Source organism: Folsomia candida, unplaced genomic scaffold, assembly GCF_002217175.1.
Source record: "Folsomia candida strain VU population unplaced genomic scaffold, ASM221717v1 Fcan01_Sc005, whole genome shotgun sequence".
Lineage (NCBI taxonomy): Eukaryota > Metazoa > Arthropoda > Collembola > Entomobryomorpha > Isotomidae > Folsomia > Folsomia candida.
This window is the reverse complement of record NW_019091197.1, coordinates 1,281,027-1,299,222: the sequence shown is the minus strand read 5'-3', so window position 1 is coordinate 1,299,222 and position 18,196 is coordinate 1,281,027. Positions and strand designations below refer to the sequence as shown.

The following is an 18,196-nucleotide window of genomic DNA, read 5'->3' as shown; positions in this document are numbered from 1 at the left end:
TGGTTTTCCTGCATTCGATAGCTGACACTATTAGGAAAATTCAAAAAAATATAAACAGGAGAAATGCTTATGTATGGGGCAGAAATCCACCGTTCTTTAGTCACCTCAGTTTTACTAAAATGTAAATTTCACGCCCATCGTAATTGATTTTGAGCTCATACTGTGCCAGTTGTTAACTATTAGTATGCTGTATCAAATACATACAAAATGGTAGAAATCTGAGCAATGATACCCAAAATATGGCATAAAAACCACTGTACCAGTTTTAACTCGCCCACCCTTTACAATAATCTGTTATCTATTCTCCGCATGTGAACCACAAGTTTTAACTGCAAAACAACATTTAATCTCAAGGTTTAAAATAAATAGAAATCGCTTCGGGTCAGCGTGCTTCAGAGCCATACCCAGCAGAAATGATCCAATGTAAAGTAATAACAGAGAGCCCGCCAAGTCTTGGAGAACGTACGAACGAAAATTGTGCAGATACGTCCAGTAATTTTTGAAATATTACATTTTTAAATTTGCCTCCATATATGTACCAGTTCTACCTCTCCCACCCTTTATTAGTCTGTCATTGTTCATGCTCATACATTGTTTATTCGCTAAATGTTACATATTACTTTTTAAACTTCCCAAATCACATTCCTTTTCCAATTTCTTCGCAAGATTGTGCATCCTTCTGGAAAGTTCTTGAACGTAAAAATGGGCTTCGGTATCTATTCTTTGTCTTATAAAACTGCAGTTATTCCCACAATCAAAAAATCTCCGGTAATGATGAATATATCCTAATTCTTGTGGAACCACGTATTCATATCCATTAAAGACAGGTTCATCCAGAACGTGCAGCCCGGGTTCAACAACATTCCACGGAATGGAAATTAATTTTGATCTGGAAATTGTTAAATTCAACAAAATTAAATGTGCTAATTAGAATACAACTATCAAAGTACTAAATCAGTTACCTATACCCACTGGAATTAATGGGGTCGTGCCTCTTGACGTAACGGTACAATTGCAAATCGTTTATACCAAATCGTCGTGTTTTGTCAGTCGCAACAGCTGGCGAGGTTTGAAAGTAACCAAAACCAGGGTCAAAGAAGGCCGATGGGAATTGATACACCGCAATAACTCCGGGTCTCGACATAGATCTCCAAGCATTATTCAGAACGTTGACAAGTTGATAGTAATCTTTGGCAAAGGTTGGGTTAGGGATTATGAATTCATCCAAGTCCAATTGCACCAGGTATTTCGAAACACCTCTGTACCTGAAGGAACAATCGTTCAATTGAGCGATTTGACCATTCGTATGCAGCTGAGTTTCGTCATTAATTGGTGGAGTCCATTTTAATACGGTGACTGGAGTCTCTGAAATTTTTAGGCTAGATTTGTTTCTAAGGCACCGACAATTTATATCTTAAGGTGTTAAATTCATGATAATGCGTTGATGTGTCGTAGATTTTTCGTCCCACCCTACACATAATCAACATCTTTAAATGGCAAATTTCTAGAAGTTCATTAATCCCATGAATTTTGATATAAATCATAATAAGTTTTACTATTTAAATGCAAAGTTAATTTTTAGGATTACAAAACCTTGGACTTGAACAAAATGGTACATTTCTTCCCCCTTGTTCTCAATAAATTTCCCATAAAACGTAATAATTTACCTCAAAACTCATAACTCATACTCGTATGAGTTTTGAGGTAAAAAGCGTATTAAGAATTTGCATTTGAACACATTAAATGAGGGAGTCTTGGAATAAAAAATCTAAGGCATCAGCGCGTCATCATATAGCACCTTAATCGCTGCACAAGTATGCGTTGATGCTATTAACCCGCATTAATCGCCGCAGATTTCATGACGCACGATACTCTAGGTCCAATCGACATATTGTAAAAGGCAAAATGGGTAACGCCCATCATTTTTTGAAATTCCACCCACTCCAGAAATGCTTCGACTCGGTCAAAATTAAACGTGGGTTGAACGCAGGCAACAAATTTGTAAGGTTCCTCGTCCCCTTTGTACACTGGATTGGGTATGCTCATCAAGTTTGAAGCAATAGTTCCATTAGAGGTAAACAGATCGGAGTCTGGCATTTTGCGAAAGGGTGAAATTACTGTGAATTTAGCTTTTTTAATAATCGATTGAGTTTCTAGTTCGTTCGGATTCATGTCAAGGTGACAAAGTATAAAAGCCATGCTGCAAAATGTAACAGGAAAATATGAGATGGAAGTAAATCATTAAATTACATACATATATACGTATTTAAATAGATATATACTTTAAAATATTAAACAAAACAAGCACTCCTCACCTATATTTCATAGTGCTACCTAAGCCATACTTGGTCGTGCTTATTATTCCTGGAACCGTAGTAAACAGTTGTATTTCCTCGTCGAATAAATGACAATAAAATCTTTGTCGGGAAAACGATGGCGTTATTGCGATAACCCTCATGAAGTCTTCATTTCTTTAAATATGTAGAAATATTAATTTATGAAATTTATCATGAAATGCATAATTTTACGATGATCCTACACTTACGTGTCAAAGTATGCCGAGTACACAAAAAATTTCGGTTTATTTGTAGCATTGTGAAAGCTGTCAGGCACATTAACTTCTTTCCAATCGACTCCTAGTTTTAAGTTTTTAACGATGATTTGCTTTTCTTGTGATGTTAATTTCGACACTCGAGATGATGAGGGATGCAGCCGTTTAGATGGACAATTTTGTAACCAAAATTGTGCAACGACAAACACGATCGCTACCAGGATAATGATGAATCTTATTCGTAGTATACGTTTTTTAGGCGATTGGTTTAAAATTCGGGATAAAAAGGATTGCCTCATTTTTATATTTACGTTTATTAGTATATTCTAAACCGAGAAAAGTAGTGTTGATAAATGAAAGTGGGAATATGTGGACTAGAAATTTACCACTAAATTATTGATATATATAGAGTGTAACCGGTACGTTTAAACTTTTTAAAATTCTGTTAACCAGCAGATTGATTTATAGCACTGTTTTTTCCTTACTTCGGTAAAGTTGAATAAGGTATGAACACTGGATAGAAGTGAACTACATAAGTGCAAGTACTTGAGCATATAATGAAAACGTAAGGAAACCTTAAATATTGAAGATAATTTTTGTCTAACCAATGCTATCTTGAATTGCAACGACAATTAAGTACGCGAAGCCGCTTTAACATTACGTCTATATGCACTAACTCAATTATGTTGAATTTGTGCTAAAATTAGCCAGTGCTTAAAAAAGTGGAATTTTATGACCAGGAAAGTCAATTCGGTTTAACACCTATTAATTTTGCATATGTTTATATGTGTACTTTTTGGCTACACAGCTATGATTTTAATTGTTGAACAGTAATTGTACCGTTCGCCCGACGAAATTATTGAAAACCATAATGTTATGTAAACCTATAAATGAGCAATTTCGTTGTAAGTTATTTAATTGTGATTTAGAATGTATGTATATATGTACTCCAGTTCCATGCAAGTTTGAACTTTAACAGAAATTGAGAGAAACTACGGCACTGTCAATCTCAAAAATGTTGACGGGGAACTTTGAGACTGGCAGTGCCGTAGTTTCTCTGAATTCTCAATTTCTGTAAAATTTTAACTTGTGCGAATGCAGAGTATGTATATCATTTTATATCTATTATTATATCCAATATGTTTATTTTATTTTAAGTTCAGACTCGCGTGGAATGAGAGTACATATGTATGAATTTATGTATGTATGCATGCACATATATACACCATAAACATATGTAATAACCTTTGCCAGCTTTTGAATGGGGGAACAAATCCTAAAAATCTACCACAAACTCACTGAAAACGGTATTAAAATCAAAGAGTAGAATTCTCGGAAGACATGGTTGTTGGTATGTAAAGCAATTTATTACAAGCTTTCGATGCCACACTTGCATCATCATCAGGTATTAAAATCCTTTAATGTGCCACCGCCGCTAACCTGGATGTTCATTAACAAGTAGTCTGGTCACCCCACAAAGTATATACATATGTACATATATAGGTACATGCATATGTACATATCGAATGGCATATTTTGCAATATTCGCCAAATTTAAGTGTTTTTCTTGGTGAGGCAAATAGCTAACAAAGAAAAAAAATACGAAGTATGCATTTACCCCACCCCAAAAAGTGACCAACTACGATATCTCCGTCATTTCTTAACCGATTGTGATGAAATTTTCCACCGATTATTGTTACGGAATTTAGAAACGATCAGCGAACCGGTTTGGTGAATTTGTTATTTTTGCTCGAGTTATGAGCAACAATGTGCTCTTGGAAACACCTTTTGATTTTGATTTTTAGTTAATTACCGGAGCATGTCCAATATCAATATCAAATATCAAATATCATATCTAGGGTTGCCGCGGGTAGCGAAAATGCTAACCGTTACCCGACCCGCTACCCGCAGCACAACTACCCGTACCCGCACGGGTACCCGTGCGGGTACCCGTTGCCCTCTACCCGTTATGAGAATTGGGTTAAAAACTAACCAAGCATGAGAATAAGTTTGATTTGATCAATTATTTTTTCATTTGGGTTGATATGTATTTTGAGATAATACTATGCAAGTAAGGCATGCTTTTTGGCTTACAATTGGATCGTTTTTCAAGCTATGTATGTGGGTATTCTTAGAGATTTATGATTCATCAAAAAATTAAACCAAAAAATAGGAATTACATCGAACTAATTTTCCCATTGAATGAACAGTTTAAAGGAAACTATTGCGGGGGCAGAGTTCAAAGTCGACCATGGACTTCGGAAAAACCACGACAGCGGGAAACCAGGAAAAAGATACAGAACATTTACTTAAAAATTAAACTTTACCGCCAATATTATTCGTCGAAGGGGCCATTCAAAGGAAAGATACATAAGTATCACGCGATTCCTAATTTTTGGCGTGACTTTTTGATATATGCTCGCTGGGTAATCTTGGTTTAGCTTTAGAAAGGTTCAATTTTTGTTTCTATTTTTTCAAATTTTGATTTAAATGAAGTTTTCATTCAAAAAAATTTTCTACAAATAAATTTTTTGTCTTCAATCGGATTAAGATTTTTTATCTTCAAAGCACAAATTAAAATCTCGGCAGTCTTACATAAATAAATACACACAAATACAAGTAAAATTATTACTGATATTTTGAGCGGGCAAACCATGCTTGAGAAACAATATGTAATTGCTCCGCATTTTCTGGACGTGAAAAATATTTGAGGCCGGCATAGGCCTCTGTGCCTTCCGTAAAGACACGCACGTTATAAACGTTTTTTGCTGGCAAATGAAAAATTTTGAAATGGAAAAATAATAAATTGACGCTTTTGTTGGTAAATGGACTAACTTGCTGCTAACTTTCTTTGTGAACTGATTTATGTTGAAAATTAAATAAAAACTGAACTACCCGTTACCCGTGCGGGTAGTTCTCGCTACCCGCAGATAACGGGTACCCGCAAGAATCGTGCGGGTATGCGGGTAACGGGTACCCGACCCGTTACCCGCGGCAACCCTAATCATATCAAATATGTCCAATATCAATTGCAAACATTTTAGATCTAGTTATTACGTCAATTTTGATATAAATACGACCAAAATTGATTAGAAAATGACATAGTTAATCAAGTTCGAAATCTAAAAGATGGATAGAAATTATGCACTGGTTAAAAAGTAAATGCCGTTGACAACAACATCTTTACGAGCTATGCTTAAAAATTAATGAGGCAATTCACGCCCTCCTTCGTCACTACGTAAACAGCGTAAAATCCGTAAACTTACAAACGTTTACAAACTTTTGCAAAAATTGCCAAGGGAAATCAGTTTAAAAACTTTTGTAAACCTACGAAGCTCACAGGCGTATTTTAATCTTGTAAAGTATTTTGTAAACTCAATTTGGAGGAAAAAAAATTGTTCGATACAGAAATTTGGCATAGAGGTTGCTAATGGCTCCTAATGAAAGAATATGAAGTGAAATTGGAAAATTTTTCATCTTAAGGTACCCGAAGGGCAGGGTTGTTAAACAGACAGTAATTTGATAAGATTTGATTTGATTTGATTTGACTTATCAAATTACTGTCTCTTTAACAACCTTGCCCGAAGGGGTGACCCATTCGGATTTTTCAAAATCTTTCAATCAAGCTGAACTTTGGTATAGAGGCTGCTAAAGGCCCCTAATGGAAGAATATGAAGTGAAATTGTACGGATTTTACGCTGTTTACGTAGTTACTAAGGGTGCATGAATACCCTCAATAATTGCAAATTGCTAGGATATATATTTGTAGTTGCACCGTTGAACCAAAGCCTAGCTAAGATTTCCCTTTTTAGGGACCTTTTCTTGTTAAATTTAAAACCGCCATAACTTTTGAAATCCTGGACGGATTTTCGTAATTTTTTACGAAAATCACGACAAAGAGTTTAACTTTCGTATGTAATGAAGTTTTTGAAAGAATTGGGTTTGTTAATGTGTTGCAAAATTTTCTTATACATCGGGGTTCCTCGAAAAATTGGTAAAAGTATCTCAAAAAATATAAAAATTTATTTTTCCTCTAAAATTTCGACTTTTATAATCATTTTGAGCATAAAATTTTGAAAATCCGGTGTAAATTTCAGAAGTTCTGGTGGTTTGAAGTTGGTTGGAATTGCAGATTTGTAAGTTTGGCGTCATGTCACGGGGCGAAATATGAGTTTAACACGGAAATATGAATGGATCCTTCATTTGGGGTCCTACTATATTAAAAAAAAACATAGTGGGTACCCTGGACTCAACCGACAAGTCGTGAGGTTGTTAGATACACAGTAGATAAAACGTTGCAGGCAATTTCTTAAATGATGCTGTGAAATAAATAACAAAAGAGGAAGGCCGAGTGTACTGTACAACCCCTTTTCGCCTCGATGTCACCGAATTTCGCATAAAAAATTGGAACCTTATATTTTGGTGAAAGGATCAATATAACGTAGCTATTATTAATTTATATGCAACCACACCCCCTTCAAAAATTGCGGAAGAAAATTGGGAAAAGTGAGAAAATAAATGTACACTCGGTACAAAAAGATTTAGACCCCAAGTTGCATTTGACATTTGACTTCCCCCTTGAATACGAACATTTTGATGCATCAAGAGTTTCAAAATTCGAAAATTGGCGGTTTTTTCACATACACATAAATCGTTAAAAAAATCATGGTAGCGGCCATTTTTAGTCTGACAACCTGATGCCAGATTTTTCTTCATGAGAAGAGCTACATTTTCAGCCTTGGTTGTCCGACTAAAAATGGCCGCTACCATGAGTTTTTTGGGGTCAAAGTTTCTGGGGGAGGCGCTTCATAAGGCAAGAGCCGTAGCAAGGCAGCTTATGCAATAATGACATGTATATAATAAATAGCCAAAAAATTTAAAACTTAAGCTTTTCTGAATATATAATGATAATGTGCACTCAAATTTTTACGCTACAGTGCTTATCAGTGCACTTATCAATTTCTAAGATAAGCAAATTTAGTCTGTCCAAACCGCCCCAAATTTAAAACTTAAGCGTTTCTGAATTTATAATGATACTATGCACTCGAGAATTAACGCTACAGTGCTTATCAGTGTACTTATCAATTTTTAAGATAAGCAAATTTAGTCTGTCCAAACCGCCCCAAATTTAAAACTTACGCGTTTCGGAATTTATAATGATACTATGCGCTCGAAAATTAACGCTACAGTGCTTATCAGTGTACTTATCAATTTTTCAGATAAGCACATTAAGCACATTAAGCACATGAATGCATTACATATTACATTAAATGAGATGCTCGTTGGTAAGAAAATGTTCACCATAAAATGTTTGTCAGAGAGAGACAAAGACTGGTGAGTTTCATACGCCCCTTCTGCGAGCGGGTAGTGACACCTGCGAGAATCAGCCTGAATCTCTGTCTCTCTCTGAAAAATGGAATCAGGGAAAGTTGTACACATCCAGTGGAATGCCTCAAAATTTGTTTCCCATTACATAAACCACGTATGCACCAATTGTTATTTTTTAAGTCTAAATAGTATTATTTTTAATTCCTAAACACTTTTATAATAAAGCAATTTTTAATTAATAAGAATATCTCGATCTGATAACCGTCCATAAATATATATAAAAACGTACTTACACATGAAACGTTCATAAAGTACATAACGCTACATTGGCAATTTTTACCCCTTCCTCCCCTACCTTACGGTTACACCCCCTATTTAAATGCGGCGCACGTCAACCTGTTAAGCAACAGCCCTCCGCAGGGTTACGTATTTTATAAACTTGTCTTTGAATAACTCAAGGTATCACTGATACCGTATCAGATTTATTACAAATGTGTATATATACATATATAAATATTACGCAACACAAACTCATAATATCGCGACGGCATAACTACCTTTTGTTTCTCAAATCTCCTATATCGCATTCTTTCTCTAATTTCTTTACCATATTTTTCACTCTAATTGAAATATCTTGGGCGTAGAAATGAGCCTTCGTGTCGATGGCTCGTCTGATAAAAACGCAATTAGCAGGACAACCAAAAAATCGCCTGTAGTGATGCATGTACCCAAAGTCCGGTGGAATCATGTACTGATGTGCGTTAGGGACCGCTTCGTACAGGTAGTGTAATCCCGGTTCGATAACGTTCCATGGAATGGAAATCAATTTTGTTCTGAAAATTGTTCAACATGATTAAATAGAAGTTGAAAGACGCATGTATCTGTACATAGTTATGAATTGATGATAAAATGTGCGGTCTACCGTATTCCATTTTCGTAAACTGGCTCGTGTCTCGTCACGTAGCGGTACAATTGCAAATCTTTTATACTAAATCGTGGTATTTGCTCAGTGGCTAGCGTTGACGAGTCAAACTGTCCAAAATCTGGATCAAAAAATGCAGATGCGAACTGATACACGGCGACTACTCCAGATCTCGACATATTTCGCCATGCCTCGTCCAATACACTGATCAATTTATAGTAATTTCTCGCAAAAGTTGGATTTGGGACGATATATTCATCTAAGTCAACGAGCACGAGATATTTTGACACACCTCTGTACCTAAAGGAGCAATCGTTCAATTGGGCGATTTGGGCGTTAGCATGAATCATTGGTAGAATATCAAAGATTGCTGGGCCCCATTTTAATACGGTGACTGGAGTTTCTGAAATTGCAAGTGTATTGTTTAGGTAGGGGTCTCATTTAATGGGCCAGACTTTTAATTGAAATCACATAACTAAATATATTGAAATTCCATAACTTGAATTTCCAGTACTTTATATGCCTTAAAACAACCTCTATAACTGAATCCATCAGACACGGAATTTCATAACTTATGAATTCATTTATATGTAAAAATCTATCAAAATAGTTACTGTTCAGGTATCCCTTGCTCTTCTAATCAGTGGTAAACCATACAATCATAATCTAGGAGTGCACAGTAGTAGAAATCGGAGACACCAAGGAATTTTGCAACCACTTCACTGTCACAAATCTGGTATACTTGTGCTGGTATTGATTTCTCGGTATTATAAAGTTGCTACCGCTTGGTATTAAAATCATACCGGTCTGTGATAATTTCCTACCGACATGGTAAAACTTTAATAACGAACTGTTATGTGTTACACCGTATTACTTATCAATACCACTTTGGTAGAATCATACATTTATGATAGCCTGGTAATGAATACTTGATTTTATTTGGATATTGGATTTCTAAGAATGTTTGAAACAAAATTTGTTAACCAAAAGTATGGGGCCTAAGCTCCAGGATTCCCAAGTACAAATAATGTACATATGTAGTTGAATCAATCAATGAAAAATGAAAATACTTTTAGAAAACGAGTCCACTGGTGAGCTACATAATGGTAAGCCTCAAGCATATGAGATTCTCGTTAGATTCCAAAATAATGCTCTACACCGAGATATGACCTCGTTCCAACTTTAAACAAACTATGTAGGTTAACTGGAGTATTAACCGGAAACTAGTTCCTTTAAAAGTGAGAAGGGGTGCTGGGGACCGTTGTTTCCTACGGTCTAGGAATTGCAATAATTTGGAATGGTTTCAACGTCAGGAGAGAGGAAGCCGTGACCGTTCCTGTTGGGATATTGAGCCTTCAGGGTCTGCCCTGCTAAGGCCGGTAGGCCGCCTACTTGTTGACAGAATTTGTTTATACAAAAATTCAAAGAAATAGCTCATGTTTTTCTAAGATTTCTAAAGGCAAATCTTCCAAATTGAATAAAATGTATGATTCAGAAAAGTCTGGCAGATTTCAATTTTACAGTTTTTAAATTGAATTAAAGCACTGGAAATTCAAGTTATGCGATTTCAATATATTTAGTTATGTGATTTCAATTAAAAGTCTGGTGGATTAAAAATAACCCTTTAGGTAGAGCTAGTGTAAATATATTCAACGTTAAAGCGATGAGCTTATTTTTGGCAAATATACCAAAGTTTTAATTCCAATTTTTTAATTCTCAAAGGGACTAAACTAAAATACCAAAATTGACCATATCAATGTGTCACTTGAAAAGCTAACAAGCAAATTTAATTACAAGAGCATTTTAGCAAGGCACTTTGGCTTGATGGATTGAGGGTAGGTCACCACGCTGTCCCGCGTTCGATTTCACTAGCCGGGAAGTTATTGCTGTCGGTGTTAGTACCGGGTAGGTGCTCTTCTCAGCGGTTGGGTTAGACCGGCCAGACGATCTGACCATATTAATGGCAAGAGCCCTAACAGAGTCTGTTCTCTGTGTAGAAGATCCAACTCATTACCAGAATTAGAGAATTATGGTGAGAAGGACCGTCACGGATTGAAAACCAGATTTATATCTGATATCTAATGACGTTAAAGGATTAATTTTCAATTTCATTTGTTTCATGTTTGAAAAGTCTAAAATGAAACTTCATGTATAAATGGTCCTCGAGTAATTTGCGATTTGTGTACATAATGTGCATACTGATTATGCACCGATATCAGGGCAGGGCAAAAAAATTAGGAAATGTCGGCGGTAAAAATTGATTGAGAGGAAACCGAATTGAGCAGTTAAATCAGGCCTTGGCGAATGCATTGGTCTTTGGAAGCGTGAACAGAAATCCAACCCATAGCATTCCCTCTACGCTATTTATAGTCAAATTATTTGTGCTAGTTACCTCATATACATATTCTAACGCATTTACAAGAGACAGAGAGTTTATTCAAAATGGAAAGCCCGTATCGGCGAAAATTGGCATAGTGAGATTTATGCAAATAAGCTGACACGCCTAATTAGAGGATAGAACATATATATGTACTCTCGGTTTTAACTAGCAAGATAGATAATTCTCCGTAGGATTTTTCTTGAGCACAAAGTTTGTTCAGCATATTTCGGATACATTGATACCATACGACTACACGTTTCGCGGTCCTAATAGTTTAAATCCCCAGCTCACTTATTTCTGCCGTACAAAGTCTTGTAGCCAAATCTTGCTATTTAGAACAGCGACATTGTAGATGCTTATGTATGTACGACTTAACCATTCTTACCTTCATTAATCGCTGCAGATTTCATGACGCACGAAACACGAGGTCCAATCGACATATTATAGAAGGTGAACTGTGTTACGCCCATCATTTTTTGGAATTCAATCCACTCCAAAAATGCCGCGACTCTGTCGTAATTAAACGTGGGCTGGACACAAGCGCCAAATTTATGAGGTTCCTCGATACCTTGTCGGGCCGGATCGGGTATACTCAGTAAATTCGAAACCATATTTCCACTCGTGAAGTTTAAGTTACTTCCTTTTGAAAAGGGTAACATAGTTACAAATTTCGCCTTTTTAATAATCAATTTACTCTCGATAAGGTAGGGATTTATGTCCAACTTGCAAAGTATGAAGGCCATGCTAGAGAAAACGATAAAATAAATAGTAAAGGTGGGGTTGGAGTAAAGTAAATAAATAAATAACCTTGTCGCCCATAAAATTCAAAAACATGGCAAAAATGCATTTTTAAGAGGTAAAAAATAATTTTATGTTAATCAAAATTTTGAAAAAACTGTCAAAGTTAGTGGTTGACCCTCCCCATAGGTTGAATTGAGTAAATTATTTTTGTGCCATGTCAATAATGAAAAAAAACCTTAGTTATTCTTTTACCCATAAACGAGGCGTTTTTGCATTTTAGGGGATAAAAATGTAATAATTTGTTTCCCACTGGTAGTTATTTTTCTCCCTTTCAGCGATTTCACTAAACACTTTAAACTTTTCATGACGGTTTTGATGCTTTACCCCCCACTATGTCTTCAGAAGAAGCTCTCGCAACTGTTACGAGGCATGTAACTACATACGTTCGAATATAATCGACAGCTCGTCTCACCTGTATTTATAGCCACCCCCGTCTTTTGTGGTGCTTATGTTACCAGGAACAACAGCGATTTGCTGCAGTTCCTCGTCGAATATGTGGCAATACATTTTTTGTCTGGAAAATGATGGTGTAATTGAGATAACCCTCAAGACATTTTGCTTACTAGAAAAGTGAGGAAAATAATTTTCGTAAGACATCAAGCAATATTAATCAGAAGGTAAACATGTAATTATCTTACACATCCAGATAGGCTGAGTAGACGAAAAATCGGGGGTTATAGGTAGCATTATGGAACGTGCTGGCCTCACGGATTTCCTGCCAATCGACCTCGTCCAATTGGATTTTTTTAAAGTTTGGTTGGTCTTGATTTAAAGTAAGCTTAAATGTCGACTGTTGATGAGGGAAAAATTTAGACGGAAGATTTTGTAACGAGAATTGTGTAATTAAAAATGCAGTGATTAGAAAGGCAAGGATACAGAATAATCTAAGCAGGAATTTTGCCTCCCCTTTGAAAATTCGTGATATCAAGGCGTGGTACATTGCTAAATAGATCTCCCTAAAGTAGGAGAATCGATAAATCTGAGCAAATGATAGTATTGTTTAAGAGCGTTGAATTTTGCTAGGCATAACGTATTCCGACATTGAAGTATAATTGAAAATATTTCGAACCTTTACTAGAAATGTATTCGTAGCGTAATATGACTTGGTAATTCTGTAAGCAGGTTGTGAGTAGTATTGTTCAAAAGATTAACACAATATTTAATATGATTTCTACAGCTATGTATGTATGTATACTGTAAATAATGTGTCGGAAACATGAAATGATTAATGCTCTATAAATGTTTAACTTTGTATGTTTACCTTAATAAATGATTAATATGAAGGTAAATCAAAATGCATATGTTGCTGGGAGTAAAGTATATAATTATGAGAAAACTGCAAAAATATATAACTTTAACCAGTGGACTTTCCTGCTTGTATAATTTGTCATTTTCAGCCTTATGATTGTCAAAGATTCTTCTTTACATCGCACCTTAAATTTTCAACCACCTTTCAACCAATTACAGAACAAATTAAAGTGAGAATGAATTTGTTATCTGGTTTATTAAACACTCGCGGCGCGATGTAGAGAAAACAACTTTGACAATAGTATTAATCTACATAAAATAAAAGAAACCCAAAAAAGGAATGCTTAGATGAGACTTAAAAAGTGCGATAAAAAGTATTTAATAAATTTCTTCTCCAGTGAAGGGTATAGAATTTTAATATTTCCAGTATCAGCGCCCCATTTTATTTTATACGAAATTATATAAGCAACATGTTCACGTATGCATATTACTGGGGAATGGAATTGACTATTTGGTAAGACCTGTTTATTATGTATCAACTTTAAGTATAATTGCAAGCATTCATAATTTTTTAGTGACAAAAACAATTAGCAAATGATTTTAGTATGTTTCGCTACATCATATTTGAAATTTGATAGTTATTGTATATTTGTATCTATTTATATGATAGTGAATGAAATCGGGCGCTGATGCTGGAAATACTAAAATTTTATATCCTTCACTGGAGAAGAAATTTATTAAATACTTTTTATCGCACTTTTTAAGTCTCATCTAAGCATTCCTTTTTTGGGTTTCTTTTATTTAATAGTTTTTATTCGCAATTGAAAGTAATAGTGTAAGCTAGTGTACCCTTTTATTATTCGTAATTATCAATTTGCTGAGTGGTGGGCCTTAGCAACTAAACTTGGTGGTGGGAGAGGTAATATTTTGACCACCATCAAAACTTTCTCAGTTTTAAACTGATTTTCGGGATTTTAATTTTGTATTTTTATAAAAAATATGTATCAACTTTTTGCTCATTTACATTTAGCATGAAGGCCTTCATTTTTTTCTAATCTCAAAAAAACACATTTTCGATGGTGTTTTTCCTGTATATCTCAGGAACAGGGCACTATTCCAGCCTCCTGGTCGACAGTTCAATTCTAATTTGCCATAATTGACTCTGGACACTAATTTCATTAAAATCCGATGGAAATTGACCTAGATCTGAAAAAATTAAGCTTTTCAAAACCGTAGTGATTGCTTACTTAGATGATTTTTTTCCTGCAGTAACTATAGCCTCATCTAAGAATAAGTAGTTGGCCATGGTGTACACTTTTACTCAAGTACTGAATATGTGTATAAAATCAATGATAAAATCGGATCAGCAAAGTTATTATTTGCCTTCCAATTTTCTTGTATTTTTGGTTGAGTATTTATATATTTATTTGAGAATTCATAAGTATTTAATGTACATATACAGTGATGCTGATAATCGATCTTCCACCTAATGATTCCTCACCTTGTTCTTTGCCTAGAACTATTATTGCCCGCGCACCATCACTTGCCTCCGTCTCATACGCAAATTAACGGTGCAGTCTCCTGCTTGAACAAACGAAGACGGTACACCGTTAATTTGTGTATGAGACGGAGATAGGTTAAGGTGCTCGGGTAATAACCCAGCCTCTCTGTACTTGATGTATATTTTTTAAATAACTTTAAATCATAGAATAGTCTTTCGAAATCTATAATTATGTATATTTGAACTATTTTCGGGGGAATATGAGAAAAGTAAAATAAAAGAGGACACCAGCACCAGCCATTAGCTCAATGCCCGTGTTATAACTTTGTGTGCATAATTTGTGCATGTTTTTTTAACTGTGATGGCTTGTTTCGGACATGTTTATTTACTCAGAAACGATTTTTCTAGAAATCATTTATTCATTCAGTTAATTCACTCAGGTGATGTTTGAAATGAACAAGATTTCAAGAGTGATAAATCTGATTAGGCTAGATTAGTTTAACTTAAGTTTCCTTTGTACTTGTGAAAGGACACATACGAACTTCCCCTTTTTGCGGCCCCTTAGAGACAATTTCGAGCCAAATTCCCCGGCCCCTTTATTTGCTCAATTTTTCGATTATTTAAATATCGTAACTTGGTGATTTACAGCCAAATAATCAAATATTTAGATTTTAGCCCGAACCATGGCTTTATATGTCGTCATGTCTGTTTGTCTGTCTGTCTTTCGATAACTTTAGAATATTGGCCGATTTTGACCAAATTTGGTAACAATATTTGTCTGCGTAATGCAACGACCACGTTCGAAGATGGGGTCGATCAAGAAGGAGTTAGACCGGTGGGAGTCACATACATGTCAGGTGGGGTCATTGATGCAGAGTATTCCAAATAAATAGTCATATAAGGCTTATTCGAAAATTCGGTACAATTGTCCTAATGTAGATATATTTGTAATGTCGTAATGTAAGGGGTCTCATGAGTTTTTTTATCGGAGGGACCCTATGGGGTGACCCATACCGATTTTCAGAAATTATCTTAAAAAGATGAAATTCGGCACGGTGATACTTAATGGCTTCTCATGAACGAATATGAAAGTTAAAAGTGAGCAAAAGTGAGTATTAATATTATGTATACGCAAATGTATATTTAAGTTTTCGATTTTTCGTCACGCTATAGCGATTTTAGACGAGAAATGTGTCCTTGGCGAAAAAATCCAGTGGCCGTCGGACAAATCGTACACAGTAACACGATTGCTCATTTTTCTTCTAAACACATGTCACATCCAATAAAAAATAGTAAGGGTATTCATTATTTCTTCGTATCCTTAGTATCGTAAACTAGTTTCCGAAGAAAAAAAAGAGTCAAGCTTTGTAAAATTGCAAGCTTAGTAATGTGATTTTTGATGACAAAATCTTACATCGTCACTGCAAGTTCAAAAAAAGTTATCCACAAAGTTTTTTTTTCGAAGCATCATTCAGAAAAATAATTCTGAACTTCAACCTGTCCGAGACATTAAAAATCGGCAACGAGAAAATTGTCGGCAGATAGGGATGTGCGCCTAGCACAATTTAAAAACAAAATTTTGTGTTGAATTTGTAGACAAACTTATGTTGACTTAAAAAATCGTAATGTGTTATTTTATCTAGACGTTTTTTAAGTCGAATATATTTTTTAAGTGGACGCTTCACATCATATTTTTCAAGAAATATGTTTGAAATAAAACTAACATGGATGACGAGAATTGAATTTAGCCGAACTTTGCAACGTTCATTTCTTCTATTCAGTCAAAGGCCAGGAAGTGTTATGAATCCAAATCAAAAGTGACAAGCAAGTTTCCCAAAAAATTCTTGGATTTCCATAAAAACAAATGACCCTAATGATCATTATAAATGATCCCGTTGACCAAAATACCTACGTAAAAAATGCACCAAATTAATTTTTGAATATATGGTCATTGAGCATCATTATCTAGAGAAAATTATTTTTGGCTGGACGTAACTGGCTATCAATACATCGTAGCTGAATATGTTACATACTGTAATACCAAGCATAAAAGGTTTCATATTTTTAAATTGCGCAAAATTTTTAGGTTAAGCTTTTTAATTCATATGTATACATAAAAGTGATTTTTTCTGTCCATTGAAATTGGTCTGGTCGAAATAGGAGTCAAATTTATTTAATACTAAATCCTGGTTCGGGCTACGCGAAGTTGTACTTTTTGGGATATTTTTTATGTGATTTTTGGTTGGCAACCAGGTGACCACTTTTTTGTTTTTTCGGGTAATAAATTTGACAAAAACCCCCTCGGGATTTTCGCTCTAGCTCCAAAAGTTGATCGAGCTACAGGCCAGATTTTTTTTAACATGAAGATAAAGAGTTGATTGTTTTTTGACAAATAAATTGGGTTGTAGCTCGATCAACTTTTCATGAAATAAATTATTAAAGTTATGCATTTTTGAGGCCTTGGAGAAAGGGATGTTCTAAGGTATTCTTTGCTAGTTCGCGAGATTCATTAATAATGCAAATTTCCTCGTTCACTAAATATTTACAATTGATACTTTGTCGACTGCTTAATGCTCAGCCAATGTAATACCTCTGCAAATAAAAATTATATGGGTGTAATATCCTGTCAATGTCAACCGTAATTCAAAATTACCGTTACTGTCGACCACCACATTTTCTCCACCTCAAAATGAGTTTTAATACTTATGTTTTCCGTTTAAATTTTAGGTTATGTATTGATTTATGCGTAAATCTGTGTACCCTTATGTGCTACAGTATATATGTATGCATATACTGTTTAAGTTTATGAAGGTATTACGTTGAAGGTATTACGTACGTATTAAAACGAAATATACAAACTATTATACATAAATCATTAGTTTCATTTATATTTTATGTATGTAATTATCCTAAACAGAACTAAATATTTTATGGTTATGGAAATTCCGGTCTGATTAACTTTTTCAAACACTTTAATAGCCGACAGATGTTGCTATAATTTCATACACACAAGAAGCTTGCATTCTTTGAGTTTTAAGAAAACCAATGTGGATAACTTGCAAATACTTGGGATAATCTTGGATTGATCTGTTAAGAGTTGACAATATTTTATGTTATTCTAATCCTCATAAATCACATAGTGGCGAAACTGATGAACTCGGTGGGGTAAAAAGTTCACGAGCTTTGGTGGGAATTTTGAATTTTTTGCAAAAAACTGCAAAACTCATCTGGAGTTGTTTATGTTTTTAGTGGTTTCCAATGGGAAAAGTATGTGTGGTGGTGGCTTCCCGGCACACATACTCTATGACGAGATGAGACGAATCAGGAAAAATTGCAAAATGTTTTCTTGTAATTCCAAAACCGAGATTAAATGTACACTAAAAAATGTGAGATTTGTTGGATTAAAACTAGTGGTAGTTGCGCAACAAGAAAATAAGGCCCTTGAAGGAATTGATATGCTACTTT

At 34.9% G+C, this 18,196-nt stretch overlaps 2 protein-coding genes across 2 annotated transcripts; both read right to left on the bottom strand.

Annotated features, from left to right (window-relative positions):
* Positions 1-536: 536 nt before the first annotated feature.
* On the bottom strand, positions 537-3,111 carry LOC118435657. Its single transcript, XM_035852020.1, has 4 exons — positions 2,546-3,111; positions 2,316-2,471; positions 963-2,200; positions 537-889 (listed from the first exon to the last, which is right to left on the bottom strand). Exons 1-3 carry the CDS (start codon positions 2,848-2,850, stop codon positions 1,831-1,833), a joined length of 831 nt encoding a protein of 276 aa, XP_035707913.1. The 5' UTR covers positions 2,851-3,111; the 3' UTR covers positions 537-889; positions 963-1,830.
* A 5,047-nt stretch (positions 3,112-8,158) lies between these two features.
* On the bottom strand, positions 8,159-12,913 carry LOC118435661. The gene is made up of 5 exons (XM_035852030.1): positions 12,621-12,913; positions 12,395-12,544; positions 11,567-11,925; positions 8,802-9,204; positions 8,159-8,712 (listed from the first exon to the last, which is right to left on the bottom strand). The coding sequence occupies exons 2-5, from the start codon at positions 12,487-12,489 to the stop codon at positions 8,433-8,435; spliced, it is 1,137 nt and encodes a 378-aa protein (XP_035707923.1). The 5' UTR covers positions 12,490-12,544; positions 12,621-12,913; the 3' UTR covers positions 8,159-8,432.
* Positions 12,914-18,196: the final 5,283 nt, after the last annotated feature.

Bases quoted from the DNA above. Each gene is read 5' to 3' on its own strand.
- LOC118435657 (XM_035852020.1), bottom strand. From the start codon at position 2,850: ATGAGGCAATCCTTTTTATCCCGAATTTTAAACCAATCGCCTAAAAAA. The intron at 2,472-2,545 runs GTAAGTGTAGGA...ACATATTTAAAG, and splicing joins TACTCGGCATACTTTGACAC to AAATGAAGACTTCATGAGGG. The intron at 2,201-2,315 runs GTGAGGAGTGCT...TACATTTTGCAG, and splicing joins GGTAGCACTATGAAATATAG to CATGGCTTTTATACTTTGTC.
- LOC118435661 (XM_035852030.1), bottom strand. From the start codon at position 12,489: ATGTATTGCCACATATTCGACGAGGAACTGCAGCAAATCGCTGTTGTT. The intron at 11,926-12,394 runs GTGAGACGAGCT...CGTTTTCTCTAG, and splicing joins GGGGGTGGCTATAAATACAG to CATGGCCTTCATACTTTGCA. The intron at 8,713-8,801 runs GTAGACCGCACA...AACAATTTTCAG, and splicing joins GTTTACGAAAATGGAATACG to AACAAAATTGATTTCCATTC.